The sequence below is a fragment of the Lipotes vexillifer genome, unplaced genomic scaffold (assembly GCF_000442215.2).
Source record: "Lipotes vexillifer unplaced genomic scaffold, Lipotes_vexillifer_v1.1 scaffold147, whole genome shotgun sequence".
NCBI classification, from domain to species: Eukaryota; Metazoa; Chordata; class Mammalia; order Artiodactyla; family Lipotidae; genus Lipotes; species Lipotes vexillifer.
In genome coordinates, this window is record NW_006778796.1 from 1,544,127 (window position 1) to 1,571,840 (window position 27,714).

General features: G+C 38.9%; 1 protein-coding gene across 1 annotated transcript in view; it reads right to left on the reverse strand.

Annotated features, from left to right (window-relative positions):
• PTCHD4 (patched domain containing 4) overlaps positions 1 to 27,714 on the reverse strand; it is a 181,866-nt gene that overhangs the window by 123,385 nt on the left and 30,767 nt on the right. Inside the window, exon 3 of the mRNA XM_007451912.1 lies at positions 4,390 to 4,870. Within this exon, the coding sequence (XP_007451974.1) occupies positions 4,390 to 4,870 (481 nt within the window). The remainder of the gene's footprint in view (positions 1 to 4,389; positions 4,871 to 27,714) is intronic.

A 27,714-nucleotide genomic window follows, 5' to 3' on the forward strand; every position in this document is an offset into this window, starting at 1 on the left:
TCTTTCCTCAGTTAGTGCATGGCTCCTTCTTCAGTTTATTTGGCTCTCTGCTTCAAAGTCACTTGTTTAGAAAGGCTTTTCTCTGACCACCTATGCTCTTTATCTCTTATCCTGTTTTACGATTATACTTTATATCACTTATCAATAATATAACACAGTTTATATTTATCTGTTTATTGTCTGACACTTTCCCTTAGCAGGCTTAGAATGTAAGATCCACGTGGGCAACAACCTGATCAGTTCTGTTCAATACTTTTTACTCCAGAACATGGTAGGTGCTCAATAAATATTTGAATAAACTAATAAGTAAATGAATATGGAGCTCAGTTTTTGGATGATGAATGAGAAGGTCTCCTATCTGGAAACCCTGGGTTCACCTGAAAAGAACGAGTCATCTGCACATGTCCAGTGACACCAAGCTGACTAAAGTAAGACTCCTGGCATATAAAACAAACTCAGGATGGACAGCAAAAATAATAGTGAACCAAGGCTCCTAATGTCCCTGGCAACTACCCACAGAAGATCAGCAAGATACAGCAGGAGCCAGCTTGGCATCAGTGTGCGGTATTAGCCCATATTTCTCCTTCCAGAAAGAGGAAACACATCCACATAAAGCAAATGAGGTGAAAAAAAGGCCGACAATGAGTTATAAATTAAATTAGTGGCATTCTCATTGGTTTATGCTTGTATAGAGAAAGGACATTAAGCTGGAGCTAAAAGGGGTCATTTTAAGCATTTTTAAAGAAATTATTATGAGTCTGGATTTCTCTCTCTGAAATCTTTTCTAGAGAGAATACACATGCTTATAATTATCTTCTTTTCTAAGCTTAAATATTGAACGTACAATTCAACAAACATACATTTACCTATAGGGACACCAGCCAAAATATAAAAATTGGTACAGGCTTTAAAAATGAAGGATATGGAAGTACAGAATACATGCCTCTGAAATGACATTGGGAGTATTAACTGGATGAATGGTCAGAAAAAAGAACAAGCAGATGCAGTATTAAAGAAAGATAGTTGGTCAAAAATAGAATGGTTGGAGAGTAGAACACCTAAGCAACATACCCAGCTTCAGGGATAAGTTCTAATGAGGATGAATGGCTTGAATCTTGGAGCACAACCAAGTGAATATCCACTACCTTAAAGAAATCTTTGTAGGAAGATAGGAATAGAAATAGAGGTTTATAAAAAGAGTTGGGCTTCTTTTCCTTATACCCAACTAACACTGGATTATGCAGTTTTGACACAATGTAAACTAATTCATCAAAGGACTACTTTTAAACAATGCTGTGTGTACCATCAGAAGGTATGTATCTGCCAAACTCAGCTCTCAATCTCTCAATCTCCCTCCCTCCCTCTCTCTCTCTCTCTCTCTCTCTCTCTCTCTCTCTCACACACACACACACACACACAAACACACACACACAGAGTCAATAAAGGAGAATGGAGGTTAGAAGTTTGAAGATAATACAAACCTTCAAGGTTTTTACAAAAGAATGATCAAATTCTAACTTCAGTTGAAGAATGAAACAAATAATGTAGGAACTTCAAAATTTAAGACTGAAGAGTCCAAATGCTTCATTTAATAGATGAAAAACTGGGGTTTCCCTGGTGGTGCAGTGGTTAAGAATCTGCCTGCCAATGCAGGGGACATGGGTTCGATCCCTGGCCGGGGAAGATCCCACATGCCGCAGAGCAACTAAGCCCGTGCGCCACAACTACTGAGCCTGAGCCTGAGAGCCACAACTACTGAGTCTGCGTACCACAACTACTGATGCCCGCGTGCCTAGAGCCTGTGCTCTGCAACAAGAGAAGCCATGACAATGAGAAGCCCGCACACCGCAACGAAGAGTGGCCCCTGCTCGCCGCAACTAGAGAAAGCCCGTGCACAAGCAACGAAGACCCAACACAACCAAAAATAAAAACAAATAAACAAATAAATTTTAAAAAACAGATGAAGAACTGGGACAAAGGGACTATACCTAACTTGCCCAACAAAACATACAAAGTTAGTGGAAAAGCTGGGATGGAAACCCAGATGTCCTAGCTCTGTGGCATATCCCTTTTATTTCACTAGTTCTCCATCTTGGTATCTTTACCATTATGATCATTTTACAAACAAAACAAAACACAACAAAACCAACTCCCCCTTGATGGAGCAAATATCTTAAATAAGTATATATTTATAGGTCTACTGTTGTTATGTTTTCAGAACACAGCAGGAAAGTTCTTCTAAGATTATTTTAAGAACTTGAAGTGCAGGAATACTGAAAAGTAACCATTTACCAGGCTTCTGGAGTCTGCACCGACCCTGTCCAGGGCTGATTTGTGATTATAAAGATGACTGAGAGAGGAGAAAATGTGAAAAGTGTGTGCTTTAGGGTTTGGACATTTACCTCACTGTGGCTTTCAGTGTTCTTATTATTTCTTCAAGGAATGAAAATACCACCGATTTTGTATCTGAGCCTAGAATACAATTCAGCATCACTGGAGACAATTTTTCTCCTTATTTGTATGAAATATAATTCTATACATTATAGAATTTTCCTGATAAATCTTTCCACTGCCTAATTAGATTGCCACCAGTTTTAGAAAAAGCCCTCTTGGCTCTAAGGTGCCTAATTTGTCTATCTCGAATGATCCATATTTCATTTGTGAATCATGCTGCATGATTCATATGAATCTTATATTATTAAGTTAAAAGACTGAGCCCACAAAACATAACAAGTATAAGTGGTTCAAATCTAGACCTATCCTTGTCACTGGTGAAAAACAAATTTCATATATTTCTTTAGGAAATAGAAAAACGTTTTGTTAACAAGATGAACATGCATTTAAACATGATATGCAGAATGCAAGTAAGACTTTCAATTTCTTGAAGCCAAGGGCTATTTCTTATTCATCACTGAATCCACTGCACTTAACACACCAGCTTAACAACTAAAACTCAATGATAATTATCGAGTGTCTACCCTGTCGTATTACCTTTAGGTATATTCTATTACGTTCAGAAAACAATTCTTTGACTTATTTTTTATCCTCATTATTATTATCCAATCATTATCCTCATTTTATTTTTTTAAGTGATAATAAGCATAGCTGCTTTATTATTATTATCATTGTTATTGTTATTTAGTTTGAAGTAGAAATATTGCTGTACCATAGAGGTCAAATTGGAACTGGCTTTTCATTTATCCTCATTTTATACAAGAGGAAACTGAGACTTACCGAGATGAGCTAACAGGGCCACAGTGAAGATGGGTTTCCAGATAAATCCACTTTGCAACGTTGTTCTTGAAAACGTTTGTTTAGGTCAAAATGAAAAGAGCCCAGATCACCTGGAAGACTTTAACCGCATGCCTACATCTTTTTTACTTAATAATAAAGCTATAATTTAGGGCTGAAATTAACCTGGGAAGGGAAAAGCAATTATTTTACAGTTGAAGACTCTCCTGTGTGTGTCGGTTCACCATCTAGAGGCCATTTTCACAGTTTATCCTTTGCTGCATGTATGGAATTGTACCACATCTGACAGAACTCTTCAGTGGCACCACAAATAATCACCGTCATCATCTCTATTCTGGTAAGTTCCATCAATCTTGTTGATGAACCATCACTCACTTTTCTTCCCAGACTTGATCTTCTCTTTTGCAAGAAACACACACATGTGCACGTGTGCACGTGCACACACACACACACACACACACACACACATTCACATACCGTTTTCTAGACCGTTTAAGTATGTCTGGGGAAAGAAGTACAAGAAAGGATAATCTTGACCGAAGATACTCATGAATTGTTTTCAACAGACACCAAAAAAGTTAGAGGCCACATCTTTAAGTGGCTGCAGAAAAAATTTAAATAGAGGTGAGGAAATGGAGTATATTCTCTGCAAAAACTGTGAAATGAATTAATAAACAAAGTCTAATGAAGAAGATCTTTGAAATTAGAACCTATCGGCGGCTCTCGGAATTTTCATCCCGTGATATCCACTCTTCATCACCATCAGTTTGAGGACGCAACACTAATATGAACCACAAAAATCTGTGTGAAACAGGTTTTGGACGTCCTTAACTTCGTACCCCATGATCTTTAACCTGTAATTTTGGAAGAAGCTGAGTAGAAGCTTACAATAGTTTGTACTTTAAAAACACTGGACAGCGTTAAAGTCCCTGGCATAAATGAGGTGCCTCGGTCAGCCTAAAATTTACTGAAAAAGGCCTAATCAGGTAAAACAGACACCACCCCAGGTAAAATTTCACAACATCACACAGACATACCAATGCAAAATTCAAACAGATTTCCACCTGAGAATTCAAGAAATGTACTACCTTGCCCCAAACCGGTAAGAAGCCGATTACCACAAGGATGGATAGTTACCCATGGCAAAGAATGGGATTCCCAGCAGGGTGGAGTTGTACTTTCCGTCGGTGATGAAGAAGATCCCAGCTGCGGTGACGACAGAGATGCACACGGTGAGCACCCCCAGGAGGCCCAGGAAGGGCTTGCCGCGCAAGCAGTCCTTCATGGAGCTGGAGAGGGTGGCTGTGGTCAGGATCAGCACAAGGCTCACGAGGACCTGGCTTCTGGCCAGGATGCTGGTCTTATGAAAGTCTCTCCAGAGGCTGAAGGATGCTAAGGAGTATAGCTGGAGGTCCCGGTGCTCCTCCTGGAGCTTCCTCATAAGCTTACAGAACTCATTCTCCCACTTCTCCCCTATGAGGTCTTGGGTGGCAGAGCCATAGGTCTGGAGGTAGTAGGTGATTTGAATGGCTCTGGCTGACTTGACCCGCTGGTCCTTGCTGTTTGGCACTTCCACTACCCCGCCCAGTTGGTGTCCAATAAAACTGTTCCTCCCATCCTTGAAAACAGAAAAAGGGGAGGCTGAAGTTACCAGAGGGATGCGCATTCCAGAGAACAGAGTCTTACTCTAAGTGAAGGGGCACAAAAGGCAGAGGTAGACTCCAGCGACTGTGGAACTGATGTGGGTGGAGTGGCATGTTAGGATTTTATACTCAACCCTTTGGAGCTCCATGGGATACCATGCAAAATGATCGGAATTAAAAAGGATGCGAAGAGCGTTGTGAAGTTATACAAGACTCGCCACATGCATAGGAAAATGTACATACATATTATTTCGATCTCATCCATACCCTCATTCTCACCATTTCCTTCTGTAACAATCTATGATAACTCCTTTATGCAGGATCAAGTTTAATCATTCAGTTTCAGCCAAAAGTGAAGCATGGCATGACTTAACGACTTTTCAAAAATTAAAATAATAATGTGTTTAATAAATACATGCTAAACTTTCTAGGGTTAACACACACACATACTAACACACACACACACACACACCTACACTCACACACACACAACACACACACACAAACATTACAAACATCCATTGTTCTTTGTACTCTGGGGGTACAGCTGTGTATTGCAGAACAAGTAGAAGAAAATACTGGGTTTTTTTACAAATAATTTAATAGTATTGAAATGTTTTCTAAATATAATGTGAGCGCCTGTTCACTCACTACAACATTCCCTTTAAATACCTGCTCCAGTTGTAGGTTGACCAGAAAGCACAGTGGACAAGCCCCCCCAAATGAGACTAAGATTTCAGGTGGGGTTGTCAAAAGTCATCTCAATTTCAGGATTTCACAGGAAGTAGAGTGGACAAGATCATAAGAGTAGGGCTTATAAGAGGGGCAATCACTCTTCTTTAAGGAAGACGAAAGGTGGACACTGAGTTGCTTACACAGATTCAGAGCAGTAATTCTCAACTGTGTGCCTTACCACTCAGAAAGAAATCCCTGACAGCCATCGCCAAATTTGCCGCATCTGTCATGTACTCCAATGGCAATTTTTGTCAGATGGAATATCGAACCCAGTGGCAGCTTGCAGGATGGAGTCTGGTTCTGAAAAGGTGCATCAGGTCCCAGAAGAGACACTGGCACAAAGGTAAATGTATGCCATGAACAGCTTACGTGTTTGCTACATCAGGCAAGACATGTATTTCGTGAGGATTTAAAAGTGTAGAGTCAGAACAGGAAACAGAAAGGTAGTACAGAATGGCAACAAACCCAACTGTGTGGTAACCACGGTTGTTTTCACAGAACCGTGAGGCGCTGTGTACTCAAGAGACACGTGTAACAAGTACTGTGGACTTAGACCAGACACCTATATCTGGGGTACTTGTTTGTATTTGCATCAAAGCTGCCCTAGTACTTAAGAATGTGTTGAAACTCAAAAAGCTTGAGAAATTTACAGAGTGTACAAATATTGTTAGTAGGGATCATCAAGAATTGCAAGAAAGAAATTTTATAGTCACTCTATATACCCATTTTCCCCCTACATGTTAAATAAAAAGTCTTTCTATTTAACTCAACCTGACTAACTCTAAATGAACGATATATTTCTCAATAAGAATTTAATTTGAGGGTTTTTTTCCCCGTTGCTTGGGGTTTCTCCCACTCCCCATGGCATCTTTGTAATGTTCCTATCTTTTTTCCTTATAAAAAAATCAAACTGAAATTCTGACTGTAGGCTCCCAAGGCTCTGTCTTGATTAAATTTTCTGGGGTCCCCCAGTGAGCTTCAGGTGGAAAGGTGGGGCAGCTTTGAGTAAGGAGGTGGAAATTTTGCCCTATCACTGAGAGATTGTGATGTATGATTTTCACTCTTTCAGTACAGGTCAAATTGCTCCTCAGTTGGGCTTGTTTATTTTTGTTTAAGCTTGGTGTAAGTTTTAGCTCCACCCTTGTTCCCACTTCTTTGAAATCCTATCTGTGATGTTGACATATTTTGGATTAAGATTACACTAGACAGAAGAGACTGAAAAAAAGGATAAAGTTTGTTTTTTTCTCTACCATCCTCTAATCTCTACATATACCTCTCTTCATCTGGCTTCCTACTGTTCCCAGACACTTATACCATCTCTTACTTTTCCCATACTTAGGGAAGTAGTCTCTGAAAAATAACCTGTGATTAGTTAAATACACCTCAGGGTGAATTCACTGAGTCAAATATTATGGAGTGTTTATTATATACCAGGCTTTCTTCTAGGCACAGGGAAATTACCAGCGAGCAAGATAGGGAAGCTGCCAGCTCTCAGTAAGCACACATTCTAATAGAGACAGGAAAGCAGCAATTAAGTGATTAACTAAGATTATTTCAGATAGAAATAGTAGGGAGAAGATAAAATAGGACTAAGTGCTGGGCAGGAGGTGTCTAGGTTAGATGGTGTGTTCAAAGTGTCCTCTAGAGCTAAGCCCTCTGTGAGGACATAGACTTGGCCATAGAAGAATAGAGGAAAGCACCAGGCAGAGGGGGAGTAGGGCAAAGGCCTTGAGGTGAAAATTAACGTGGTGGGCTCAAGGAGCAGGAAGAAAGGCCAGAACAGCTGCAGCAGAGTTCAGGAAAAAAGTGGGAGGAGACAAGGCCTGAGGGCTTGGCCAGCAATAGGCCATGCAGGGCCTGGCAGGCCTGGCAAGGAGTTCTTATTTTACTCCTAGTGCAAATAGAAGCCAGTGAAAGGTTTTAGGTGCAGAAATGATGTGCTCTCATTTAGAACTGTCCAAGCAGGCTCTGGCTTCAATGTGAATATATTGAGGGAGAGCAGAAGTGGACCCAAGGATATGAATTAGAGACTTAAATTCATCTTATGTTAACGATGCCGGTTCAATTCATAGAACGATAGAGCTGAAAAATGTCTTCAATATTATGTAAACATTTATACTCAGATAATTATATCACTCATTTTATAGATGAGAAAAACTGAAACCTACAAGGGGAAATGAACCAGCCAAGGGTTTCTTATCCAATTACTGAGAAATGCACACTATATGTGCATGATGCCAGGTCACATGATTCAGTGTTCTCTCCATTAATCCCACCTGACTCCTTATAAATCCAGGGAAGTTCTGCTCAGAGGATAATTACAGTATATGTTATATTCATTCCTTGTTTCTCCTACACAGAAGCACCTATGAGCTGGGAACTAATGAACTCTTCCACCACAAAATAGTAGAATAATCTCTAACAAATAATGTATAAAAGTGTATTTCCCAAGACTATACTGAGTAGGCTGATTGGGGCAATGGTTTGTACAAGGTGTTCATTCAACAGAGCTTTCGAATGTCCAAAGACCTTGTTTATTTTATCCTGGTGCGTGGAGTAAGGCAGATTAAGAGAGAGAAATGCATTTGATTTGTTACATTCATTTACACATAATGAGACAAAAGCCTATCTTTTATGAAGTCATTTTTGTAAGAAATGGAAATTAGACAATTTCAAAATGGAGGGGGTGGTGGTGAGCAGCTAGCTAAACCCAATGTAGACCAGCCATTTAAAAAATCTATATTTTGCCTTGTTTAAGATTTTGACTTTTGTCCAGACACATTATCAGCACCCTCTTTGATCCACCATAATCTCCAAATGAGGCCTGAGGGATGCATAAATCTTTGTTCTGCTGCTAACAATCCCTCAGAAATTTTGTGGTACGCTGGCCTCTCACTGTTGTGGCCTCTCACGTTGCAGAGCACAGGCTCCGTACACGCAGGCTCAGCGGCCATGGCTCCCGGGCCCAGCCGCTCCGCCGACCGGGGCACGAACCCGTGTCCCCTGCATCGGCAGGCAGACTCTCAACTACTGCGCCACCAGGGAAGCCCCCTCAGAAATCTTTCTGATGACAGAAATGAGTAAAGACAGACAGAACTGCACTTATGTGAATAAATAACTTTTAAAATATTTCTTTTCAAATAATAGGAAGCACAAGTCCTCTTCCACTTTTATTGCACAAGCAAGCATGTGCCATAAGCTAGTGAATAGACAGGGGGACTTAAGGGGTACCTGGAGAAAGGATTTGCATGTATCATGGCCTGGAGGCAAAGAACAGCACATGATGTGCAAGGAACTGAAGGAAGTGATGGGACTGGAGGCTACAGAAAGAAGCAGGGCCTCTGCTGTAAAGGCCATGGAAGCTTTATTAAAAGAGCTGGACTTATTGTTCTGCAATAGGAAACCACTGGTGAGTTCTAAGCAGGGGAATGACATGATTTACTTTTTGGAGTGCTCTCTCATTGCACTGTGGAAAATGATTTAGGGAGTCAGGGTGACTCTAAATGAAGGAGGTCAGTTAGGAACTCCCTGCAGTATTTCAGGTTCTTAATGCAGCATGAAAAAAATGTCAGCCCAGGCCGTTGCTGGTAGGTAAGTTGTTCCAAGGTGAATCAACAGAATTACAGGTCATGATGCTATCTCACCGCCATGAAGCACCTCATCACATCAACTCTCCAGGAGCAGTGATGCCAGAAAAAAAAATCTTGCGTTCTTTAGGTCTTATTTTGTTTATGGTTACTACTTTGTAACTTTTACAATGACTCCCACCCAATCCACACCTCCACAGTGGAAAAGGAAATTAAACTCTTAGAGATTAAGATCAAAGAATAAATTTTCCGAGAGATATGAGAGGAAAGAGACATGAATGTCATAAACTATTGTGCAGAGAAAAAAATCACTCAATGGTGCTTTGAAGTTATAGGAGAGAAAGTGTCATATCTGCTCAATATATGTGCTAGGTTGACATTCAGAGACTTTCTGTTAAAGATAATCTGCCAGCACAGCTCCTGTCCAGAATAATTGCACTTTTGATCTCATCAGTTTTCGATGAGGTCAACACTGCAAGGATATTGGAAATCTTTAGATGGTCAGTTGTCTTTTATTGCTGAAAAGAAAGACTGCTATGTATGGTAGATAGTGACATTTCTAAAGGAAAGGTACAATTTGTTCTTGTTGTTCGTTTCCTTGTTTGTTTAAATAAGATTTTTTTCTTGTATTTATTTCCTAACATATCTCTTTGTTTTATTCTCAATATCGACTGTACACACAAAGTAGGATTGAATAAAATCATCAGCTATCTTGAATTTCCTCTCTAGAGCTTCACGTTTAGTAGAAACAAGCAAATAATGAGAAAGCAAGTTCCTATAAGGTATTTAGGTTAAAAAAAAGAATCAAAAGCATTTTCAAAATGGACACTTTAAAGCATTAAAATGCCCTAATAAAGAATAAATTAAATTTCTTATGTCACATTACTAAGCTAGAATAGTGCAGGGGTGTATTTTTTATTTTTTTCAAAGAGGAAGGTTAAAAAAAGTAAGGTTTCTGTGTTGCTGCAATGAAATAAGGGCTTTAGCCAGAGACTACAAGTTTAATTAAGCACTCTAGCATATTAATTTTTAACACGTGTGGCAGACTCAGTTCCAAAACGGAAGAACTTTATTTGCATTACCCTGGGTAACTTTCCCGGCCACTCTCTGAGGAAGTGCTATTCTGAAATAAACTCAAGTCACCATCCAGAGCACAGGGGCCTTGCTGAGAGGAAGTAATATAAGGTTACACAGCTAACTGGCATAGCCAATTACCTAATTCTTGTTTATAACTCCAATGCTTTTGTTCTTAACACAACTGCACATATGTTTGAATAATCTGTGAATATACTTGAAATGAAAGGAAGTACAAGGTAGCAGTTTTGTACACAGACTCAAGAGGCTACTGTCACGCTTACAGCCCAGTGTCAACACTGACCAGCTGTGGGAGTCTCCTTAGCTCTCCGCACGTCAGCTTTATTATTGGTTAAAATTAGAAACATAAGGCATTGTGAGGATCAAGTGTGTTAATACATATAAAACACTTAGGATAGCGGTCAGAAAATGTTGGATATTATTAATGTGTCATAAATTAAATATTGGAATGATACTGTTTATTTACTTAGCCATCTAGTTATTATTTCCACATTTCCCAGCAACTGTCTGTAAATGTGATGGAAAGCACACAGGGTCCAGGGTCCAGACTGGTTTTAAGTTCCAGGTCTGCTGCTCTACAGCAGGGTGACAGAGGACAAAATGCTTGACTTCTCAGACTGCCAACTGCTTCATCTCCAAAATAAAAGGTTTGGCTTACATTATCTCTAAAGGTTTCATTAGCTCTGTATTTAATGATCCGTCCATGGTAAAGTCATTAGACACTACAAAGTAGGCTAGAGAAATCTGCCCTGAGGAAAAAAATAATTAAGAAGAAAAGAGAAATGCAAGGTGACCCATGTTCATTTCCATAGAAACAAGAAGCTCTTTATCTTCTTTTAAATCTGGACCCAGTAGCTTTTTCTTCTCTTTGAGTAATTTCCAGAGAGAATTTTCCTCAAATGGCAAAAGATCAAGACTTTGCCCCGTTTTACCCACATGTAAGTCATTTCTCAGTAGCCCAGATGAATTCATTTATTTCTTAGTAAAATTCATTTTTTCTTCAGATCGCTATTTCACGAAATCTGAAGAATGGATCGCGGAGGATTCATCTTCTCCACTGCACTGGTTTACTTACCACATAATAGGATAAATGCATTTAATTTCTCCTCAACTCATACGAAATCTTCACACAAATATATAAGTAATGTGTGGAAGTAGAGCTGATATCTACATTAAGTGTGAAGCATATAACAATGACCTTTTTATTTCTTTGCAACTTGTATCAGTGACCCTATCCCAAAAATTTCCATTAAAAGCAATATTACTGTTTTAAATGAGTCTTTCACAACGCGAGCACAATGACCACTCAGGGCAAGTATTCCATATTAAAGATTTAAGTTTGATGCTGGTCTACACAAAGGAAGCGGCCATCGCTCACACAGGAGCATTTGAGGAATAGAGAAAGCTTCCTTCAGGAGAGGGATTGAAAGTCTGCCATTATAGCTTTTGCTTTGGGCTAAGAAACTCCCGAAAAGACTAGTTTAGGACCACATGCTTTATAAGGAATGTGACACCTGAGCCATTAGCATCTCTGAGTGGAACAGTCGATCAGACTAACAAACTAGAGGCAAACCTGTGTAGAGCTCAAAACATCCTCAAGAAGGCGAAAGTTAGGGAAGATCAAAGGTGTGGGTATGGCAGGCAGGAGTGTGGTGAATCTGTGGGGTACCCAAGGACATGACACACAGGTGGAAATAGGCAAGAAGAGCAGAGTCATTCATTCATTCCAGAAATATTCAGTGAACACATGTTCTGTGACAGCTAGCTATTGAGGATAGAGTAGTGAACAGCTATAGTTGTTATCCTCAAAGAGCCTAAGGCTCTGGGGTACAGTGGGAGGTGGTGGAAGATAAGTAAGCAGGCAGGCATTTATATATATATATATATATATATATATATATATATATATGATACTGGACTGGTTAATCCAAGATGTTAAGGTAGCACTGAGATGGAATCACTAACCTAGCAGGGACTAAGAAGGCTTCCCAAAGAAGGTAGCATCTAAGGTGAACCTTGAAACATGAGTAACAATTATCCAAGTGAGGATGGGGGATTTGGTTGGTGAACATGGGGAGGGATGGTCTTCCAGGCAGAGAGAACAGCATGTGCAAAGGCCAAGAAAGAAGAGTAAGCATACTGTGCTCCTGGGACTTTGATAATGATTGGAATATACAGTTGGGGCAAGAAAGGGTGATGCAGAGATGGGTACAGGTAATGAGTATGGAGATTTGTTTGTTCAAAAGCTCTCTTTGACTGCAATGTGAAAAATAAACTTTAGGTGTGCCTTGGGGATGGAGATGGACACTAGAGAAGGGCCATGGGATCTTTTTTTTTTTGCCTTCCTCACAGCATTATCTAATCCAAGACTTACCTAACTGATTGAATGAGCATCCAAAAAACAATTTTTCAGATTTTATAGAATACACACTGTTCTTTTTTTTTTTTTTAACCAGGATTTGGCAGCTAAGCTATTTTTTTTTTTTAAATTTTGTTTTTTTTTTTTTTTTTAACCAGGATTTGGCAGCTAAGCTATTTTTTTTTTTTAAGATTTGATTTTATTTATTTTTGGCTGCATTGGGTCTTCGGTGCTGAGTGCCTAGGAAGGCAAATTGTTAGTCTATGTGTAGAAAGCAAGGTAAGGACAAATAAATGGAAGATAAGGTCTCTTCCTTGGAAGAGTTTATAACTTTGTACAGAATCAAAAGCCTTTTATTTTTAGAAAATAAAGGTGCATAGAGCTTTAGAACTCAGGAGACACTGCTGAAGAATCGTAACTGCTGAGGGCTGCAAAATTATATACATATAGCATGAACTCAACCATGTAAAACTAATTATGCACATATAAATATTCAAAGGAAATTATCAACATTTTAACACTGGCTCTTATTCAGTATAAAATTATAGGTCATGTCTGCCTCTTTGGTTAATCAGGCTATTTTATATTACCTTTTTAAAAAGCCTATTGTCTCATCAACAAAAATAATAAAAATAAGTGTGTTAAGAGAACTGAATAAAGGCTAGATAGGAGTGAGAGGGAAAAATTAGGTAAGACTTTGAATCAAATTTCACTCAAACAGGCAGCTGGGAGAGGAGGGAAGGCCAAGAATCAAGACTCCCTTAGTCCCAGGCTCAAGTTCTAAGCAGTCTGCATTGTGGCTTCCAAGTAAACTTGAGTTTCAGTTTCATTCTTCCTCATGAAGGACCGTGGTTTTGCCCATCAAGACATAATGCATGATAGTATTCGACTTAGAGTAACAGCAGATTCCCAGCTTCTAAGGGTAGGGTAAAACACTAACACACACTCAACTCTCCAGCTGATCAGAACTTGCCCTTGGCTAAATGGTGTTTTCTTCTCAGAAAAAAAAGATCATGGAGACCTTTGTAGCTCAATGTCATTTCCCTTGTTCTGAACTTGAGTTCTGAAAAGGTCCTCATGAGGTTCTTTTTAATTTTTGTCTTTATACCTTTCCTTCCCATGCGGTTTTTCTTTAATCTGAAAACAAAGGCCAAATTATTTGACCAATCAAATGAAAAATAATTTTTGAGGATTTGCGATGCATAAAACATCACGATAGGCAAAAGCTGATTTCTTTATTAAATTATCCAGATAATTGTAATCACAGAGATCTGGATTATGAGATTGATTAAAACTTCCAGGAGACAGGCCATTAATTTAGGCGGTTTGAAAACAGTGTTGCCATTTATGAACTCCATTTTTCTAACTTCTATTTTTCTTTGCTTTCCAAGATTGTATCAAATTTTCATTCAAAGGGGCCTCTTCTGATAATTAATATGTGTTGTCTTTTTCCATTGTTATTTGTTTTATCACTCCAATTAGACTTCCAATTTCGGTGAAGTTAGGAAATGAAGGTGGGACCTTTTTCCAGCTAAAGGAAACTAATGTGGGACACCTATCTCAAGGAAATGTAGAGAAACTGACATACTGTAAAAGAAGAAATCAGTGGCATAGCTTTAATTTGCAGTTGTGGGTGAGGTTACCCTGTGCCTTAATACTTTGATAAAACGAAGGTGACACCCTTGTTTCTCTACTGAAGATGAATCAGATCTTAATATCTCATTGGCTTCTATGAACATCCTCCCTCCTCTTTCTCCATCCATCTCCTTTCTCCCCCCTCCTCCTGTCTCTCTCTTTCTCCTGCTCTCTTTCTTTTTTGCACTCTTTCTCCCCTCCTCTCTGACCTTTTCCCCTCCTTTTCCCCCCTCCCCCTCCCATCTCTGTCCTTTCTTTATTTGAAACATAACTACTGCAAAGCCACAGTGAGGGATAATTATTGAACTCTGTCAGTAAAATGCCAGATAAAGAATACAGCACTTGCTTAAGTCCATTTTATCTTCACTAAATTACCTTTTCTTTTTAATATCCAAAAGGACAGACAAGCTTTGAAAATACTGTGTGTGATATACATTCTAATGAGATCCATATAATTGTTCTTTACTACTACCAAGCTATTCAGCCTCAAAGATATTAAAATACCTGAAAGCCTTTCGATAAAGCCAAGAAAGTAAGAATTAAACTTTTAAAATGCCTGAATGAAAAATTAACTCAAAAGCCAAGTGAGTGGTGTTTTTTTTTTGCTTGATAATTTAACCTCCTGCAAAAGATTATCCAAAAATCTTCAAAGATTTAGAAAATAAACCTCCACTTTTATTTTCCGGTTGTTTGTTGCCTTTCTGGTTGTTTTTGTTTAAGGCTAATATTAAAGTTCGCTTGCATTCACTTACAAATGCTTGTTGGATGTAGGAAAACAGTGACTCATAAAGTTAAGTATGTTAAGCAAGAGAATAAGTTCTGTCTAATGACTGCAGACTCCAGTTTCAGTAAGGCAGATAAAACTTAGAGATTAATTCATGGAACACTTACATGCATGTGTTTTTAGTTTTATACCTATGTGAGGCTTTTTCACTAATAATATTCACAAACTAAAATCTTTAATTTGATTGCATATCCCTTTTTTGGTTTGGAACACATGGTAACCTGAATAAGTTAGATGGTAGAAAGTTATGTTGGGTAAAAGCATATATATGATGCATAATCCTAGAAGGTCTGACAATTGATTTACTTAGATTTTTAGGCAAGAGAGAAAAATATTAAGACATTCTCATTATAATGAAAGTAATCATCACTGTAAATTCACTCTTCAAAATTAGGCCAATTTTAAGTGGGCCAACCCACATTCCAGCCTTTGGGAGTTTAATTGCCTTCACTACATAAACATGATTGCTGCTTCTCCTAGCCACACATAAATATCACTCTTCACTGTATCACTTAGCCCTTGTATCACTTAGCCCTATTTCATGGAGTTTGGAGACAAGGCTTCTAATCAAAATTGCAATCCTGTTTTAGGCTGGTTTCAATTTGCTTCTGAGTTTTCCGAAAGAGTGCCAAGTTGCAGCAGCCCAATTTCTCATAATTTGACAATCAATGTATTTTTTCTTTCAACAAATCACTACCTTTCTTTTCAAACTATAAAACTTTAGTAGAGAGAATTCTTCCAAAGCTGCTCTTACAAACTGTTAAGAAATGGACTGAGATACCCTCCCCATTCTTCAGAGGAAAGACCTACAACACATACTACAGGTCCCCTGACCTGGTTGCCGGGAAGGTGATGCAAAACCACTTCGGCATCACAGGCCATGTGGCTGACAAGAGCGGCTTGGCTTTAAAGTCTGAAGAACTTGGGTTTGAATGCTGATTTGGCCACTTATAACCAGTGTGACTTTTAAAAAGTTACTCAGGCTCTCTGAGCCTCCTTCTTCAGTTATGAAATAGGACCGTCTAGCTCATAAGCTTTATTATGAGAAATGTTTTATCATATTGCAAGAGGGATGGCACTCTGTATGCTATTTTGTAGGAGCTCTATCAACAGTTATTATCAATTACAAAATGATGGTTGAGGGATTCAGTGATCTTACTATGAATTAAAAACAGACCATGGCCCTTGGCACCAAAAACATCCCATCAACCCTCAGCCTACACTGCAGATACAGAACGTTTCCAGGGCTCCCTAAGTAGATGTTTAGCTGAAAGGAGGAACAAAAGATTCTAACTGTCTGTTCCAATCCTGGGCGTCCACTCGCCTTATGATGGAGAGCTTGCTCCCAGTTCAGTGCAGGTTCAGAAGACAAACTGTACCTGGTATTTTTAGGGGAAACCTAAAAGAGTTGGTTCAAAATTCTTTTCAATATACTCCAAGTGATCATCTGGACAGAGGATTTCTCTAATACAGAAAACAATTTAATATCAAAGCAAATTTTCTGAGTCAACTGAGCTCATGAAGTTTACCCTCCTTCACTGTGGGGTTCCCAGGATTCACTGGGTTCTGACATTGAGTCAGGCCCATGTGTCAGCAGTGCCCTATGCTTTTATTCTAGGCACCAAACAGGTGGGGCTTCTGGATGTGACCAGCTCCATGGTGAAAAGAGGGCCTGCTGCAGCTCTGTGGCTTTCTTTGCAGCCAAGACTATGATGGAAATAAGAATCAAACTTCCTGATTCCACAATACAGAGGGCCCCCACTGAAAGTTCATGTAACTAAAAGCACCTGGTGAAATCATGCAGCAGCCTCACATAGCTTCCCTATTTTATTACCTGTCTTTAAATTTCATATATAAAATGGCAGCAGGCAAAAGTCAGATGAGGTGACCCTACACTCACATGGTTTCATTTTGTGTTTGCTGACGTGCTATCTGAGCACCCTACTGGATTGTTCCAAGGAATATAATTTCATCAAAATAATTGCAGTAAACTTTGATTTTAATATACTTGTTTCAGTACAAGATCTCCTGCTTGCTACAGATATTCAATGTTCTCTCCGATATTCTATAACACATCACAGGCATCACTGATGTTTGCTCAAAGGATGCTAAGAACACTGTGTCTAATGCAGTGTCAATATAAATTCAGTGTAATTCGTCTTCCCCATCGATCGCAGATATCTTCATTCAAATGAGTTGATTACATCAAAGTGAAGAGAAGGAAAAAAATGCAGAGTGAGAAATGCAAATACAAAAAGGGGACACACAGACGTTGCTTTCAACTTACACTCAACAAAGAACTAGTTTTTTTTAAAGCACCTGCTACAAATGAAGCCATTTTACAGACACAAAAACATAAAGGGCTGGTTCGTTGTCCTTAAGAACGCTCACTGTCACTCTCCCTCACTGCAACACAGGTTAATTCCCTATGATTTGGCAAGTAGTGAGAGCATTCGCTATGACTATGTTAGGCCTCCTTATGAATAAGGTGAGAGGCTTTCTTTTTTACAGAGATTATGTAAAGAAAACAATCTAACATCTTTCATTTACATGGAGGTACTTTGTGGAAGCAGGGTTAACTTGGTAAGTGGGCGTCTGACTTGGCTAAAAAGATGAAAGCTATTTGAAGCCACTGCAATCAGGGGAGACTTTTCAAATGCACACTGCTATGTCAAAGGGCTGTTAAAAACAACGATAATAACACACACACCAAAAACAACACTCCCTCAGAACTGTGGCTGGCAGCTGTCTGCACCACACTGGAGCTGTTTACAAGGAAATACGGAGTGAGGTTCTAAAGGAATAAAATGGCACTCAGGACTGAGCTACCCAATTTGGAATAATAAAGGACTCCTGGTGTGAAAGGGCAATGAGGCCCACCATGCCTTCAACAGCAGCGTGAGCAATGATGTTTGTTATTGATCGTCTAGGACAGAAAAGAAGGATGATCCCGAGGGAGACATCAGAAGTGACATGGGTACTGCCCGAAGGAACTGGGAACAGTTGCCACTGAAAACCTTTAAAACTAGAAGTGATCCGGTGAGATATATGTGCTACAAGTGCCCTCTGGTAGCAATATGACGGATGGTCTGAAATGCCTGTGTGTGTATGTCAGGATTTTAGGACAATATTGACAGGGGGTGGTAGATGAGTTAATTCCAGGAGAAATCCAGGTGAGAGATAATGAATCCCTAAATGGAGCAAGTGACAACAGAGAGAAGAGAGAATGAGCTAATAAAGAGATATTTAAGAAGCACAATGGATAGAACTTGGTGCCTGACTGAGTGTGAGGAATAAAGGAAAGCGGGGGAGAAGCAGGTGGTGATTCCAAAGTACTCGCTTAGGAGCCCTGTAGACGACAGTGGCACTTCCTGAGCTGCAGACCACATTTGTGTGGGATGAGTGGAACAGGGATTGAGCTCTATATATTGAGTTTTAAGTACCCGAAAAACATCAAGGTGGAGATACTTAGAAACAAGTGAAATTATGAGTAGCGTGTTTAAGAGAGGGTAGAGATGAACACTTCAAAGGTATTACACAGCTTACAGACTGCAGGAAGACTGGAAGTTATGGTGAGATTCCATAGGCTGAGGAAAATAAGGTCAGGAAAATTCATAAAAAGGCAAAATAATGCAGAAAACTGGCAACACTTCTTGTAGAGTCTATACTGATGAAACATTTCACCATCCCTGATGGGAAAATATATATTAAGCAAATGAGGAATTATAATGGATGGCAACCCATTTGCTGACACTTATTTAATTATCCCAAAATAAATTTTTATAGTACATGGGTTTACAATACGCTCAGATGTCCCAATTCATTGAAGTGAAAGTCGTTCAGATCCAAAGAACAGTCTTCAGTTGGAATATTTTTTCAGAGCCTTAATAGGAAGTTCCCGCCAGTCAAGTGAAGTTGCGTCCTGTTCAGCCTTTTGAGATGAAGGATTTGCCTTTTAATGAGAAATTTGCATTTCATTATTACGACGTACCCTCTGTCCTTGACTTGGTTATTATCCACAAAAGCAGGGACTTCTTTGGATCATATGCTTAGCATACAGTAGTGACAGATTCTAAAAATTTAACTCAGATATTCTTTAAAAAGCAGAGTTAAAAGAAAACGGGTATGAAAAACACCACACTCTCCTCTGCTGTGTGCAATACAAAGAAAATCCGTCGAGGTGACCTCACAAATTTCCTGTTTCACAGGCAGGCATCTGTGAAGACTGAACAAGTCAGGAAAAGAGTCCTGTTAGGTCAGGTCATTGAATATGCTAAGAATTATTGTAAAGGGGTATTTGATCACTCAGGGCCACATGAGTCAGCAGTATACTTTACGCAAGGAAATAGGGGTGTGTGTGTGTGTGTGTGTGTGTGTGTGTGTGTGTGTGTGTGTGTGTGTGTGTGTGTGTGTGTGTGTGTGTGTGTGTGTGTGTGTGTGTGTGTGTGTGTGTGTGTGTGTGTGTGTGTGTGTGTGTGTGTGTGTGTGTGTGTGTGTGTGTGTGTGTGTGTGTGTGTGTGTGTGTGTGTGTGTGTGTGTGTGTGTGTGTGTGTGTGTGTGTGTGTGTGTGTGTGTGTGTGTGTGTGTGTGTGTGTGTGTGTGTGTGTGTGTGTGTGTGTGTGTGTGGCAGGGAGGGGAGAGGGATCCAAAATTCTAATTTAATTTGCCGTAGCAAACCTTCAATAGACAGACCTTAGATTAAATAATAAAGAAATAAGAAAAATGAGCTCCTATTTATGAAGCAATAGAGTATTTGCATTAAGAATAATTTTAGCAACTTACTAATTATCTGGTTATATTTAAATAATAAAACGGACAGATTTTCAAGTTGGATCAATATGACCATTAAAGCCACAATATTTCTGAGGAAAAGTCAGAACTGTCTGAGATAACTTATCTGCAAGAGAATTTTTTTTTAATCAGTGGTAAATAAAAAGTTAGAACTGATATAAAACATTTCAAGAAATTTAAATTGGAAGAAAGCTCTTTCCTCTGAAGTCTTGGGATATTTTCTGGATTTGCTCCTATGGCATTTATAATTATCATATGGTATTTTCAGTATGTTTGTTCTCCCCTTTTTTTTTACTGGAAATTCCCCAGAGGCAGAATAAATGTTTTTGTTTTGTATAACTGCCTACAATAGAGTAGCTCCTCAAAACTCAGTTATTGATCCAAGAGTGATATGTGCCTTATCCGCTAAAAACTTTCCTTTCTGAATTGTGTGGAGACTTGTAATACTAGATCACAACAGAAGAGAAGGGCAGGACATTACATTTGCAGGCAGATGGATGGGATCCAGGTAATTCATGGCTTTCTCTTTATGTCAGAATGGTAGCTGGACCAGCACCAACAACATTCACATGATTTCTGCCTTCTCTCAAATCTCTTTTCCATTGATTTCCACAGCCTTGCTTTCACCTCTTCTTTGGGCCGGAAACTCTTACCACGAGGTGCTATTGTTGTGTGTTACACAACAAAGGGGGTGGGGGCAACATTCCCCAGAAAATCACCCTTAGAATATTAATTCCAGATGGGAATGGTTACCTTGGATACTGCTTCTTTCTCAGGTCAACCCAGAGCAACAATCTGTTACCTTGGAAGGCACAGAGCAAGGGCCTGAAAGAACGACCAATCAGACAAACAGGTTTTAATAAGTCAAACAGGTGGCACCGCTTGAGGAATCGTGGGCCCTGAGGGACACTGTAGGAAACCCTGGGCTATCGGATGTTGGAGAAAAGAGGCAGCTGGACCATACTGTACCCTTTTGACTAAAATTAGCTGTGGGATTTCTTTAGTGTGACAGATGCAACAGTCATTTGTATTTTATAAAAAATAAAAACAAAAGCAAAGAAACCTCACAGGTGCACAGGACCTAAAATGGTAGGTTTTAAGCAAACAGATTTAGACCTGAATGATGGCACATGTGGAAAGGAAGAGCTGTCTATGGGAAGTCATGATTAGGTGGCTGGGTACAGTTGCCAAGGTAGATCCTGAGAGGTGGGGCTTCTGGGTACGGGTCTCCCCAAAAGGGACTAGAATCAAGGTATAGATATAAAGATGAGGGGTTAACTGCACTGCATTCTCTTACTTTCCTCAGAAAAACAGTGAAGATTACTTAGAGAGTTTTGGGTAACATCTTACAGAACAAAGCTGAGGGTGGGAAGGTATTCAAAAATGTTTATATTCTCTGATTTCAGAGAACTGTAGTACCATTACTATTCGAATGGAGGTTTGAAATATTAACACACACTTGAAAAGTGTAACACGGAGAGTGTTGGGGCGGGAGAAGAGGTGTCTTCTGGCTAATTGTTCTCCACTCCTTTACTGCTCTTTCCCTCCTGAGTCTTGGCATCCTGTGCACTTTTTCAGCCAGTCTGTCTCTCAAGACCTAATTACCGCAGGCACCATCTCTTATCAGAATAAACTCCCTTTGCAATCAATGAAAATGTTGCTTTTCACTCAATCTTCTCACTCCCAAAACAATGATTAGAAGATAAAATGTCTTGAAGAATTGAGTAATAATAAAATGCTGGTTAAAGATATCGGGGCAAAAAAAAAAAAAAAAAAAAAACATATAGGGGCAGTGAGCTGAGTTATCAGGCACAGTGAAGTACCTCCCTTTCCAGAATGGCTGTTGCTCACATTCTGCATTTACCATCCCCCAAAAGAAGAAGACACATTTCTCAAAGAATGGACCCCCTTCGTCATAATGCTCTACTGTTCTTGTATAATGAAATGTATATCAAATGCAAAATTAACTGCTTTTTCCTTACTTTTCTTCTTTAAATAATCTTTTTTTTTGTTATCATCTGTGTGGCACATAAATAATGACCTCTTCATTTTGCAGAGAGATATGTGATATTTGAAATATGCTTTTTCCTAATACATATAATATTCTGCTGAAACACTTACTTAGAAGATGGCAACACCTGAATCTACTCAGGTGGATTCAACAACTCAAACTCTGTAATAACAAAGTATGAAGATGAGTTGGGTCACTGTGAATTAGGAAAATCAATCCTTCAGAAGAAGATTCTAATATTTCACTCAACTACAGTGACTTCCAAAATGTTTCCCTGGACCCAGAAGCATCAACATCACCTGGGAATTTGGTAGAAATGCAAATTCTCTAAATTCTGATTCTCTGAATCAAAACCTCAGAGAGTACGGCCCAGTCATGTTTTGTTTTGTTTTGTTTTAATTTTTATTGGAGTATAGTTGATTTACAATGTTGTGTCAGTTTCCGCTGTACAGCAAAATGAATCAGTTTTACATATACATATATCCACTCTTTTTTAGATTTTCTTCCCATATAGATTTTTTTTTTTTCAGTCATGTTTGCTTTAATAAGCCCTTAGGTGAGTCTAATGCACACTTGAGTTTGAGAACCACTGCCCTGGAAAAATTTCTTTCTCCTGTGCTTGCAATGTTAGCCTGATGGTGATGAGTCAAACTTCATACGAGAAACACGGTAAGAAGGTTTTTTTTGGCTCCTAAGACATTAAGAATGTGTATGTTAGCAGAGAGATGGTTAAAAGAAGGGAACCAAGAGGGATACAATTTAAGGAGAGAGGTTATGCTAACAAGACAGACTGAGGCTCATAAGCAGTGAGGAGAAAAGGTAAAAGCACTAAAGTGAGGAAGTAAGAAAGTACTTAGTGATGGCATGTTATACTGAAGAAACACAGAGATATAGGGACTTCCCTGGCAGTCAAGTGATTAAAGACTTCACCTTCTAATGCAGGGGGTGTGGGTCGATCCCTGGTCAGGGAGCTAAGATCCCAACACCTCACGGCCAAAAGACCAAAACATAAAACAGAGGCAATATTGTAACAAATTCAATAAAGATGGTACACATCAAAAAAAAAAAAAAAAACTTTAAAATAAAAGAAAAAAAACCACAGAGGTACACAAACTCTAGAAGTCAAGGGTCCTTTTCTCATAAAGGAAGTATACACAGATCTGTGTCTTTTTCTTCTCTTCTTTTTAAAAAACCTCCTTCTGATTAAGCTTGGGCTTAATCAGACATGCACTGTGAACTTCAGAAAGGATTTGAAGGATTGAAAGAAAAAGTTGACATAATCTATGCCGTGCAACTCCATAACAGAAAAGGAAAGCTCAGAAGTTGGAAAAGTCTTTAAATACCATTTAGACTCTATGCAAACGGAAGTAATTGCACTGAGGAAGGAAAAGGGAAGAAACCTACAAAAAACGAGGCGGCACAGAATGTTCTCCAATGATTTTAACTTTTAAACAAAGAAGTCCAAATAATCAAAAGAAGGAGACAATTTAAAAGAACATCATGAATCTATAAGAATAGTTTTCAAAAGGCTAAATTTAAAATAAGCCACCAAAGGCTAAAGGTAAGAAAAGAGTTCTTTTTGTTTGTGGTTGTTAATGTTTGACTTGTTTTGTTTTTCTTTGTTTGGACAAAGAAGATCAGAGAAGGAATAGGCTCACTGCTTTGGGCTAGTAATGTAACTCTTGGTGGCTAACCAAAAAGAAAAAAAAGTGAAGAATAAAACTCCTACTTAGGTTCTGTCTTCTCTTTCCATGAGAATGAAGGGGTAGGAAGAATATAGGGAAAAAGGAACTGAAGCTAAGGGATAGAAGCTGATGAAAACATTGTTGAATGGTGGTTTTAAGGGATCTGTTTCCTGAGCTGGGTTAATTACCACCCAAGAGAACAGGAGCTGCCAACAGTGTTGTTGATGCAGCCACAGGAACGATGTGAGATCAGAAGCCGGGAAATGGGCAAATGTAATTTGGGCTTAAAAAAAGGAAAGAAAGTGAATTTCTCACCTGCGTCTATAAGGATCGATGTTGATTTGAAACCTAATATTTCAGGTAGTAGTAGGTGAACAATTAAGATAAGAGGTAGGGTTAATAAAATGCTGATTCGAGTTTTTTTTTTTTTTTTTTTTTTTTAAAGCAAAAACAGTCACAGACAGATATGTAAGAATTACAGAGGACCTAGTACACTGGTCTCTATCAAAGCAGCATCTGAAAACCTCTCTTTTGGGCAATGACAGGATTCTCACTTATTCTTCCGGTAAATATGAATGTTAAGGACAGGACCACTTTGGAGAACTCTTGGCATCATCAGTTAAAGTTGGAGATGCAGAGACTCCATGACTCTGGGATTCCTCTCTCAGCTAGGTAGCCTGGACCAACTTCTCACACAGGTACTAGGAGACATGTACACAAATGTTCATGGTGGTATTGTCCATAATGGCTCCAAAGAGCAAACAACACAAACAATAACATTAGAATAACTTGTGAAATTAGTGGTCAATGAAATACTACAACAGCAATGAAAAGAAACCAATTACAGCTAAACAAATAAACATGGATAAATCACACAAATAAAAAGTTGAGTAAAATTAGCAAGGAACACATACCACAAAATTCCATTTATATAATGCTCAAAAGGGGTGAAAGAGAATCATATTATTTAAGAATGTATACTTAAATGAAAAAACTATAAAGGAAAACAAGGAAAGAGATTATCATAAAAGTCATACTTCTAGTGGTTATTACCACTAGAGGGAAGGAAAGGGAGTGATGGGGGAAAGCTCCACAGGAAGGCTGACTACTGGCAGTGATTTATGTCTTAAATCTGGTTATGTTTACATGCTGTTTGCTTCATAATTACCCTTTAAACTATATAAGTCTCTACATATTCTTCCTTGTGTATGATATACTGCACAACTAAAATGCTAGAGAAAATGTTTCTTGTGATGTTATTGTAAAAAAGATGAAGAAAAATATTTGTGGTGATGATATTTAATTAGATGAATCTGTATTACTGGGCAGGATGCTGATTTAATCACTGATATCACGCTAGACTTGAGAGAGTTTTTCAGAGGTGCACTGAAGAGTTCTGTCTTCAACCTTGCTCAATACTTCAGTGAACACTGTTTATCAGGGACTCAAATGAAAATATAAGACATGCATATCAGACATGAAGCTTACATAGGGTGGGTAATGGACCTGGCCACTGTTTCTCAAACTTCTGTGTGCACAGGAATCTCCTGGGAATCTTGTAGAAATGCAGGTCCTGATTAAGCAAGTCTGACATGGAGTCTGAGGTTCTGCCTTTCTAACGTGCTCCACGGGGTGATGATGCTGTGGGTCAGCGGGTGTCACTCTGAGTAGCAAGAGAATGAGGCAATTTTTAAGATCCTTCCCAATCCTGAAATTTAATGATGGTGCGATTCTAATTCTTAATTTAGGTGCATGCACAAGTCAATCTCGTACTACTGAGACCATGCCACTCACAGGATAATCAGGGTGGCTTATCAAGCCAATCAGTCTGACTGCCCTCTTTTCCCACACCCTTTCTTACGTTTTTACGTAAATCCTCCATCTTTATCTACAATGGTTCTGTTTTCATCCATTCTGAAATGCAGCCATGAATCCCTGGGAAGATTCATCCTAACTCTTTCCTTATAGTGCATGTAGCAGCCACCATGGCCCAGAGGCAATTCCCTCCTTCCCTCAGTGGCACCTCTACTGGGAGTATGTCAGGTGTCTCTGGGGAGTCAGAAAGGAAGGAAAAATGATCAAGCATGTCTTGCTTTCTAACTTTCATAATGAGTGAGTTATAATGATTAGTTATAAACCTGAGGGTCAATAGGATGGTTCTACATTATGAACAATAAATGTCTCACAGCGTGGAAACTTTATAACATGGAAAAGAGTGGGTTTAAAGTAAGGAAGAAAAAATAAAACCTATTTATTAAGTTTGTACTGTATGCCAGATACATTGGTAGGTGCTTTCCTATGCTTTAATTCTCTCCACAACTCTGAGAAATGAGTATTCTTATTATTCACATTTTATAGAGAAAAGCCAAGTGGCTGCCCAAAGCAACACATCTCATGATAGATGGGGTAAAAATGAGAATTGTCTAACTTCCAAGGTAGTGGCCCTTTTTGACCCACCACCCTGCCTCACTGCAGCTTCTAAAAAGGGGCAAAATGTCATTCTGGTGAAGCATAAATGAGAGGTACCATGCACTTTAGGTTATTCAGAAATATCTTGAAAATTGCATCTTTGATATATATATATATATATAAAACCCATGGTGATGATCATGGCAGGTGTCCCTTCTGAGTATCATGTTTTAACTAAATCCAAATATCAATTCATTATGTGTCAATTACCAGTTTTGTTTTTTTTTTAATTATCACAGTGAGATGAGCTTTGTTTAAAAACTGGTTCCTAGGGAATTTCCTGGCAGTCCAGTGTTTAGGGCTCCACACTTCCACTGCAGGGTCCACGGGTTTGATCCCTGGTCAGGGAACTAAGATCCTAAAAGCCCTGCTGTGCAGCCAAAAAGAAACCAAAAAAACAAAAACAAAAAACAAAAAAAATTGGTTCCTAGGGAAACCAGCAGTGACAAGTTCAGTTTAGTGAGTAAACTGATTCATACCACAGAGTAGAGAGGAAGCGGGTCTCTATCCAGTTGAGAATCTAATTGGACTCTCAATTTTCATAATAGAACATCAACTCTGCTACTACCTCCTCTGGTTTCCAAAAGTATTCACTCTCCCATACTTAGGAATATAGGACATTGGCTCTAAAGTCCCCTGTCAAAGCATGCAACTTCAAACACTCTGAAATCCAACTCTTACCAAAGGTTTAGCTAAATAAAGTAACACTTGGTAAAGATTGCCTAGGAGACATGTTGCCCACCAACTCTGCTGAACTTATTAAAAATCTCTCCTTGGTACCAGTAAGAATATGGGAGGTCTACACATCTAGCCCTTGCAGAGTTTCCATCATTAAAATGTTTTAATACTATGCTTTCAATTTTTATCACAGGTTACTGAAAGCCACATCTACATACAATTTCCTTCTGTGCTTGCCAAAAATGTCACTGGGATTATTGTCCAGGATATCAGTTCTTTTAAGATTCAGTGATGGGAAAACTGATAGAATTATATTCTTCCTGTTGAGAGGGTCATGCTGTTTTTAGTTGTATCTCCTAGCATCCAGAAAACTGATCTAAATTTGAAGTTGAAACTAAGTAACCATTTGACCACAGACGCTAGCAAATGTGTAGTATCAATAACATTTTAATTTTCTTCTTTCTTCTGTTTTCATTCTTTTCAAAAGCCATCTGAAATTATTTGTGAATATTTATGACTAGTAAAAAATTTCAAAGTGTTTAGATTGCTGCAAGAAAGGGCAATACACTGTAAAATTCCTTTTGATTGGTATAGCTTAAGACATACCCAGAAACGTATTGACACATTGATTAGAAACTTGGTGCTCAAGGTCATAGCTGTGGGAACCCAAGCAGACTGGTCTTCTCTTAAAGTCACAATCTATGTATGGCAGGGATATTAACCAATGATATGTTGCTAGGTATAAACACTTTCTTCTCTTTTAATTGATTAACTCCAAGAAAAGAGAAAAAAAACCTCATTCCTCACCCTTTCTCTAATGTTTTTGCGTATTAACATCATCCATGTTGAGCAATTTTTAACTCTAATTTAGGGGCTTCCTACCTGGGAGTAGAGTAAGAATGGCTCCAGATAGCTTCCTATCAGGCAATGTGCAGAAAGGCAAACACCTGAACCTGGACTCAGAAGACTTATGTTTGAGTTCACTCTTTC